Source organism: Arachis stenosperma, chromosome 7 (genome assembly GCF_014773155.1).
Source record: "Arachis stenosperma cultivar V10309 chromosome 7, arast.V10309.gnm1.PFL2, whole genome shotgun sequence".
Lineage (NCBI taxonomy): Eukaryota > Viridiplantae > Streptophyta > Magnoliopsida > Fabales > Fabaceae > Arachis > Arachis stenosperma.
Window position 1 is genome coordinate 30,630,625 of NC_080383.1, and position 9,267 is coordinate 30,639,891.

At 36.3% G+C, this 9,267-nt stretch overlaps 1 protein-coding gene and 1 pseudogene across 2 annotated transcripts; one reads left to right on the forward strand and one right to left on the reverse strand.

Annotated features, from left to right (window-relative positions):
• The first annotated feature begins 2,911 nt into the window (after positions 1-2,911).
• LOC130941583 (zinc finger CCCH domain-containing protein 25) lies at positions 2,912-6,310 on the forward strand. Of its 2 annotated transcripts, XR_009070653.1 has the most exons (5): positions 2,912-3,195; positions 3,286-3,395; positions 3,585-3,772; positions 5,068-6,064; positions 6,191-6,310. XR_009070653.1 is itself a non-coding variant. In XM_057870141.1 (4 exons), exons 1-4 carry the CDS (start codon positions 3,023-3,025, stop codon positions 5,869-5,871), a joined length of 1,275 nt encoding a protein of 424 aa, XP_057726124.1. In that variant the 5' UTR covers positions 2,912-3,022; the 3' UTR covers positions 5,872-6,149. The 2 variants fall into 2 exon arrangements, 1 of the variants encoding a protein (XP_057726124.1); XM_057870141.1 differs by lacking the exon at positions 6,191-6,310 and having other exon boundaries at positions 5,068-6,149.
• Positions 6,311-6,461: 151 nt separating this feature from the next.
• LOC130941582 (UDP-glycosyltransferase 71K1-like) lies at positions 6,462-8,085 on the reverse strand (annotated as a pseudogene).
• Between the last annotated feature and the right edge of the window lie 1,182 nt (positions 8,086-9,267).

Here is a 9,267-nt window from a genome sequence, read left to right on the forward strand (position 1 = left end):
TGGAGTCCTCTTGACACAAACTTTCCTCCTCCTCCTTGATGGAGTTACATTAACCTGATCAGGTGCTTCTACACCAGCTTCTTCATTCGTATCTACAACATCTGCTTGGCTAATTGGGTGCTCTGTGTATAATTCAATCTTATGCCCATTCTCCACAGTAGCTTCATACATCTTAACGACATCCATGTCAAGTCGCAGAAGCCTCAAACCACCCTCAATTTCCATTCCAGGCTGTCGCTAGTAGAAATCGGAGATGATTGGATACCCAATGTCTTTCAGTAGGTCACTAATGAAGAAGCCATTCAGAGTATCCACGTTAACTCTCTCCACCTCAGTAATTTCACCTTCTGCATAACACAACTTGCCATCCGATCCCCTTTCAAGTCTACCTCTATGGTGTATTATTAATGTGATATGCGTCGTGGTAGCCATTTCTGTCAATAAAAAAAGAATGAACATTCCATATCAATACACCTACTATTTCAACAAGGACATTTAACTAGCGCATAACCAAAGTTTAATCACAATCATCATCAAAAAGTTCATAAAACAGTTGCACTTTATTTGAGACAAGCAATAAGAGAAGCTAAACTGCAATAGATAAAAATATTTAACATAAAATAGATAAAAATGTTTTAGTTAGCCAATAGATGAAAATTTAAAATATTAACGTGATAATTAGTTTCTTAAAATATTATTATTCATGTAAATCTTATTAATTATGTAGGTATGTCTATTACCACTAAATGAACAAATCCTGGTTCATGGAAAACTTAATTGTCTATTTTCACTAAATTTGACTCACGAAAAAATTTGGACAATGTTTATGACTTTTTTAATTATTAAATTATAAAATATGATTCACTCAATAATTAAATGACTATTGTTTCTATAAATTTATTACACAATAAAAAAGATATGATTTAAATTTATTAGAATAATTCAGAATTAGTACAATTTTAGTTATACATTATTTGAAATTTTAGCTAAACTGCATTTATCAGCCCAATACATCCCTTAATCCTTTCCATTATTTATTACATGAAAAATAGAGTTTCAATTATTGATTTATAGAATAATGATTTGAGATATACATGTTATGATGTTTGGTGAGGAATATGTAATAGGCTATGCTTGCTGCCAATCCGTGTAAAATACTGAATGTTTTCAGAAAAATGTCCCCTGAAAACTATAATTATCTTATGGTGGTGGTGGTATTATTTTCAACTATGTAAAATATGAAGAATTTACCAAATTACATTTTGTTAGGTAGGTATCTCTTCATTGAGTGACAACAACATATAGATAACTTGGTGTTCAACAAGGACATTCAACTAACGCATAACCAAAGTTTAATCACAATCATCATCACGAAGTTCAGAAAACTGCATATTTGTGAATTAAAATGCCTAATGAAAACAAAACTTAAACCCTATTCTGATCAGATATAAGGTTTAAATAAAAAACTTCATTCAGGCGATATATCGAACATGTGGTGTGCAGCAAATTCAGACAGCGTGTTTAGTTCTATGTTGGCATCAAACAACCCACAAAATTCAGCCACAGCAAACACATTCACTCCAAAACATAGAAATCATGTAACTTAACCTACCCAGATAACTAAAACAGAATGAAAAAGCAATAAAAATAAAGAGAAGAAAGACAGGAAAGCAGGAAAAGGGAATTGAACCTGCGCTGATTAAAGGGAAGGACGAAGAAATTGGGCGAGGCGGAGGAGCGGCGGTCGCATCGGCACAAAAGTTCGCCGCCCTTGGTTCCTCGCTACACTGGAAGATGCGAAGTAGGGGCTGTTCGCGCTGAGACAGAGTGACTACGCGTAAAGGAGGGAAGAAATAGGAAAATAGAGAAGAAAATGGAAGAAGGATTGGGTGATGCTGGTCGCCGGTGGTGTTTTAGGCGAATGGAGGCGGTTGGGCGGATTGGTTGGTGGCGTCGGGTTCAGTACGTGGTTCACGTCTCTCTCTGCTAAGGCATGCATAAGGGTGGTGAGGAAGAAGATGGAATGGTGCGAAGTGACTCTAACGTTTCTCTCTCTCTCTTCTATATCCACCTGGAAGGTTATTAAAAAAATTCAAATTAAAAATCAAAAGCCAGGTAAGCAGTTAACATGTCATGTTGGCTTTTAACTTAATGGAGCTAACGTTTTATTGATGTGCGAGTACTATCGACAGACGGATCCAGTCTTTCATAGGTAAAAAGTCACTTTTCTTCTTCTCGAGTACTTTTGTCAACGTTCGTAAAGTTCATGAGTATAAATAGTAGTTTTTCTTTTTTTTTTATAAAATAGCATAAAACTAAAATTTTTTTATAAAGTATTAGAAGACAATCTACGACGATGAAATTGAAAATCATATCAAACTAGGTATGATTTATATTTGGGCTAAACTAAGAGCTATAATTTGATAACAAATTGAAGAAATTAATTCTAATTCTTAAGAAAATTATTGTAACTTTGTAAGAAGAACACTGGTTGTGAATTGTGATCTCAGTTCCATGGTTCTAAAAACCGGACCGGACTGGCCGGTTCAACCGGAAAAACCGGAAACCGGTCAGTTAACCGGTCCGGGTAAACTCAAAAACTGGCTAGTAAAAAACCGGTAAAAAAATCGGTCGAACCGGCCAGTTAACCGATAAACCGGTCGAACCGGCCAGTTTTTTAACGATTTTTTAACGATTTTTTATTAAATTAATATATTTAAAATTATTTTTAGGTTTTTAATAATTTTATTTAATATTTAATTAAACCGGTTGAACTCCGGTTGAACCCCGGTCGAACCATTAAACCATTGAACCAGTAACCTCACCGGTTCATTGACCGGTCCGGTTCTCGCAACCTTGCTCAGTTCTCAACTGAGTTGTCTACCTTCAAAAAAAAAAAAAAAAACTCAGTTGTCTCCCCCCCTACTCCTTCCTCCTACTGGTAGCAGCTTCCTGCCCTAACTTACACCCACACAAACTCTCTCTCTCTCACTTTCCAGAGACAGACAGAGAGTGCAACCCAATGAATCCGCTAACCCTAGTGAAGCGCATTCAGAGCATCAACTCCAAAGAAGCCTCTCTCGGAATCGGCGAAGATGCTTCCTGGCACGCCAAATACAAAGAATCCGCTTATGTCTTCGTCGGCGGCATCCCCTTCGACCTCACCGAGGGCGACCTCCTCGCCGTTTTTGCTCAGTTAATCATTCCCTTTACGCTTTCATTTTTTACCTTTTTTCCCCTTGTTAATTTCAATTTTAATGTTCATTTGTATTTGGTTAAACTCAGGTATGGGGAAGTTGTGGATGTTAATCTCGTTAGGGATAAAGGTACCGGAAAATCCAAGGGTTTTGCCTTCCTTGCTTATGAAGATCAAAGGAGCACTAATCTTGCTGTTGGTGAGACTTTACATTTTCAATTTTTATATTTTTTGCACAAAAAATCACTTAGATTTTATCATGAGTTTTATCTATCAAGGTAGCTCATGCTGTTACATAATGAAAAGAAAAGAATAGAAAGGCTTAGACGTTGTTATTGTTGTTTTTGATGGTGTGTTTGTTTACAGTTTTTTGTGTTCTCTGTCTCAGATAATCTGAATGGAGCGCAGATTTTGGGTAGAATTATTAGGGTGGATCATGTTGATAAGTATAAGAAAAAGGAAGAGGAAGATGAAGAGACCGAGCGCCAGAAGAGGGAGGCCCGAGGTGTCTGTAGAGCTTTCCAAAGAGGGGAATGTACTCGCGGCGCTTCTTGCAAATTTTCTCATGATGAGCAAGTAAGTTCAACCATTATATTATGCTACAATGCACCCGGTTTTATTATGCATATTAATCCGATAGTTCTAAGTAAAGAGGAATCTATAAGGACCACGAATGTAATTTGATTTAGGGGTTAATGGTTTTAATTAGAAATACGATTTATGATAGCATACTAGGATGTTATATAATCCATAACCAACCCCACCTAGTGGGACAAGACATAGTAATTGTTATTTAGTTCATGTGTTGGGATTAATTTGTGAAAAATGAAACTTATAATTAAATATTTTGGAATGATACCCCAGTGAAGAGAGCACAACACCGAAGAGTCTTATTGTACCTTCTATTACCAAAAACTTAACCTGATAATTTCTAGGAATATGCTTCAGTAACAGGAACATCAATGGCCATGTTAAGCAAATCTTCTAAGTTCTAAGCAGACCAGTGCACAATGTTGGTCAAAGAAGTTGCACAGATAATTTAAAAACTGTGACTGAAGCCTTGAACAAAATTTAGCTATTGCCTATATTCTGATTATTGATATATACCTTAAATGAGAAATTTGTTTTCGTTGTAATTAAGTTCTATTTTGCAATTTTTTGGGGGTTGGTTCAACTTGGTTTATCTGAACATCAATTTTTCCAAATAGTTCTTGTGTTGTTGATGTAAAATTACCAGCAATGGGATCTTAAAGAATGAATAAGTTAATTGGGTAACTTTTTCTTTGTTTATATAGTGGACTTGGAATAAATAGGAATTTTAATTCCACATTGTCAATCTTATTTGTTTCAATCTTGACCTTATAATAATAAAACTAATTCCATTTATAGAAGAATTGGAAATAAAATGTACCTGTCAGTTTTACTTTTGATTCTCAAACCAATATTTTTTCTCAGCATGAGTGGAGCTCCTTATGTGTATAAGCTCTTTCGTTCTAAAAATATTTGTATAAAATTAAGCTGCATGGTCAACTGCTATTTGAATATTCGATTGTGGATAAGTTTTAGTTTGTTGACTGTTGAATTATAGTGCAGCCAGTGAGTCTGAGAAATTGATATAGTGATTACACTTGGTTCACTTATCATAAAGTATAATGGTAGACAGGTCTTCTCAGCTCTAACTAGAAGTCTTCACTCATTTTCTTACCTTGTTTTCTCTACTTTCATTATTTACTTACTCTTCACTTTTGCTTTGCATACAATTGGGCTTTTGAAGTTGTTTATGGTATAAATGACGCTTTTGAAGCTGTCCTGTTACAATTTGATATGTTTGAGTGATTGGTTGTCTTTGTTGTCGTTATTGGTTTATCCAGAGAGCTGCAAACACTGGTTGGGGTCAACGTGAGGATGACACCCCAAAATGGGGTCATGACAAATTCCAGGGTCCCAAAAAGGAGAGACAATCTGGCAACAACCAATTAAATCGTATTCCTGAAAGTAGAGATAGAGATTCACGCCCCAGAGCCCATGACAATGAGAAAGGATCTGACAGCCAACCCAAGAGAAGTGAAAGAAGAGAGGAGATGTGGAGGCGGCATGATGATGATCAGGGGAGAGAAAATAACAGTAGAAGGGATGAAAAGAGATTTAAAAGGCATGAAGATGAGGATAAACTTGAAGGAAGAGATTATAACAGTAGAAGAGATGAAAAAAGATCAAGAAGGCATGAAGATGATGAGTCTGAACATAGGTCTAGAGAAGATCGATTTAGGAGAGAGGGGAAAAGATTTAGAAGGAGTGGTTTTGATGATATGGAACCTGAACCTAGAGATCATTGTAGAAGGGAAGACCAGAGGTCGACAAGACCAGATGATGTTGAGTTTGATCACAAGTCTAGGGATTCTAATGCAAGGGAGGATAACAGACCCAGGAAGCAAGATGACAATGAGTTTCCAGGTCAGCCAAGAGAATCAAGAAAGTACAATGATGATGATTTTGCTGGTAACAGGGAAGAAAGGAGATCAAGAAAGCACGATGAAGAAGATTATGCACCACGATCAAGAGAAGACTATGACAAGAAGCGGGAAAACAGATCGTATAGAAACGATTCTGATCGATCGGACCCAAAAGGAAGAAATGATTTTGATAGGAGAGACGAGAAGAGGTCAAGAAGGTAAAAGCGATTTGAGGCATGGGATATGGGCACCACAGTCCATTGTTACGAGGAGAAATGAGTATATTGGTGTGTTAAACATCATCTGATAAACCGAAATTTGTTTCAGTGCTTATAATATTTCCACGGTTACTTTGTTTGTCACATGATTACTCCCTCTATGCTGTTAGCGCCGTGATGAATTTCCTTTGGATGTGGTGAGTTTTGATAAATATTGTGTTTGGTTCAATCAGCTCCATCTATCAATGCTAATGCATAATGAATTTTTACATATATGGTTTACATCTGTTACTCATGCTATCATATTTTAAATTTCTCTACAGGCTTGAAAATAGTGAAGGCAAAGCTGTTATTTTTATTAACTTCGGTCTCTCTGACTTTGGTAATTGGTACTGAGTTCATTTATTGCTGAGTCTTCATCAATGGAGTAAAAAAATCACTCATTTGGTTAGCAAAATATCTGCAATATTAACAATCATACTTAAGACATTTTCAGGTAACTTAGGGCTTAGATCTTTTACCATAAAGGGCTAAAATTGAAAAGCAATATAGAATTGATAGAATAATAGTAGTAGTTACTCAAATAAAATCTTGATCAACAAACTAATACAACAATTTTGGCCATAGCCATTTAAATAATTTAGCTTCGTATGTTGATTATAAGAAAGCACCAACACCAAATACAACAACAGCTATTGCCCATTACTTACTGCCTTTCATATTATTAATAAGTTCTCCCAGCGATGTGAAAGAAGACCCACCTTTAAGGACAGCTTTTCTAGCCATATTTTTCATCTCTTTCACGTTCTTATGCACCACATTATCTCTGTCCATCAATTTTTTCAACCCATTTTCTATCTCATCTGCCATTACAACATCACTACCAGTCCTATAATCCAGTCTCATCTCCACTGCTAACCCAAATTCTTTAACCATCCGAAAAGCATTCAACTGTTGTTCCGCATAGATAGGCCATGTCAATATCGGCACCCCAAACCATAAGCTCTCCAAAATAGAGTTCCACTCGCAATGCGACACAAAGCCACCAATGGCCTTATGAGCAAGAACCTCCACCTGTGGTGCCCAACCACATATCATTCCTCTGCCTTCCATCCATTCCAAAAACCCTTCTGGTAAGGTTCTATCTGTATTGTCCGAGTTTGGCGGCAAGCACATAGCCCACAAGAACCTAATTCCACTGTGCTGAAGCGCCGTCGCTATTTCTCTTGTTTGAGAGGGACCAAAGCTTCCCATGCTCCCAAAACATAGAAACACAACAGAAGAATCTGGCTGCTCATCAAGCCATTTCAATATCTTGTCATGCTGCATTTGGTCTAACTTCGGATTCGGATGACCTTTGATATCAATCAAAGGACCAACAGCATAGATAGGAGTTGTTCTTACATCAGACAGCGCATCAATAGCATGCTTTTCTACCTCATAAAAAGAATTAATAATGATCCCTTTGGTGTCTTTGAACCTCTGAGCAAGCTTATAATATGCAGCATATCCATCTCTATTAAATGCAGGACTAGGTAAAACATTTGAAGGAACTGGACTAGATATACCGGAATCAACAAATCAGTATCAGAATCGGTGAACGGATCATCGATTTTGCGTTCGAGGAGAGCAACATTGAGAGCAGTAAACCCAACATTTGATGTCATGAACATGTAAGAAGGGACACCAAGTTCTTTTGCCACATCAACCATGGGCAAACAGAAGTAATCCATGACCAACCCAATAACAGGGTTTGAATCAGAGTCATGATAAGATGACAACATCTTTTGTATAGTGTTCTTCACATGGGGTTTGAGGCTCTCCATGTAGACTAAGATGTAGTGTTCTACTGATTTCATTAGAACCTCCTGCGGTGGCGGCTCTACTTCAGGGATATCAATGAGTTTGATCTGAGGCCATGAGGATACAACCGATTGGATGTGTGAATCTGCACAGGGAGCGAATGGGAACTTGATGTAGAGGATTGTGATAGAGAGGTCATTGTCATAGTTGATTAAGATCTTTGCAAGTTCAAGAGCTGAAACTAAATGGCCAAATCCTGGAGTGGGAAGGAAGATCAACTCTGCTCTATTGGTCTCCATTATCTCAATTCTGTGTGTGGTGGGAGATGATTTCTTCAGCTTATGTTTCACCTTAGCTTTTATAATCATACATAAAAAGGTGAAACAACGTTATAGATCCCTTTGTCTTATTGTCGGAAAATATTCATTTAACAAACACTACTGAAGAATTTTTCTCCATCACACAAGACAAGTGGGAAATGATGATGACACCTTTCACTTTCACGGTTAGGTTTCATTATTTTTTATGTAAAGCAAGTATGGAGGGTCATTAAGTTGTCAACTAACTTGGAATTTATGGTTAGCGGACCCTGCTTACTGTGCAATCTGTCTCCACATAACCTTATCTTAAGAAGAGGCTACATGCATTCCACGTTTTTTTTAATAATTTAATAGAATATAATTTTTATTAAAATGTGTAATGTGTAGATAAATCACAATTTTAAATACACATTGTACATTTAGGATACACAGCCTAAAAAACCAATACTAACACAAATCGAATACTGTGTATAAGGAATATGATATATTATATAAAAAACAAGAAAATAGTTGCACCTAAAATATGATACAATTGTGTGGTTGTACATAAAGTGGATGATGAGTATTGAAGTATGGTAAGAAAGAAATTTTAGCTAATATAATCGGCATATGTGTATATTTATGTACGAGTCTCTATTCTCTATATCTGTCTTATTATTCTCTATTTTTCTCCTTCTTCTTCGTACATATGGTTAGTAATAATTTTTTTTATAGTTTATTCCAAAAGATTTACAAAAAAACGGTAAGAAAAGGGTGATATTTGAGTGCAATATAATTTGATGCTACGCATTTATCGTCTTGATCCTTTAGATTCGTCAAAAAATATACACTTAAACAACATGGAGGCAATAAATTTAAAGAAAGTTGGGAGAGTTGCATAAAAAACATTTTCAGTCGAAATTGATTAGTATTTTGAGAATTTTTTAATAGGGTATTTTTTTGTTGAAGCTAATCAGCATGTGAGAGTAATGTACAACGTACATACTAAACAACGTAAGTAGTGGCTGTGGGCCGTCCTCTTCAATCTTATAGGAAGTCCCAGTAGCAGTAATACTGATTCATTTTGCCAAACCTCCCAATAGTGTCGAAGAAGACAATAATAAATCTGATTCGGATTATGTTGCTAAAATCGGGTCGTCTAAAAAGAGTGATTCTTCTGAGGAGTATGTGTCGAAGATTCCAGCTGGTAGGGTGCTTGGCTTCTTCTTCCTTTTCCTTTGGCCATTTCACAATTATCGGATGTTCCAAGTCATTATCATACTCTTAATTTGGATGCA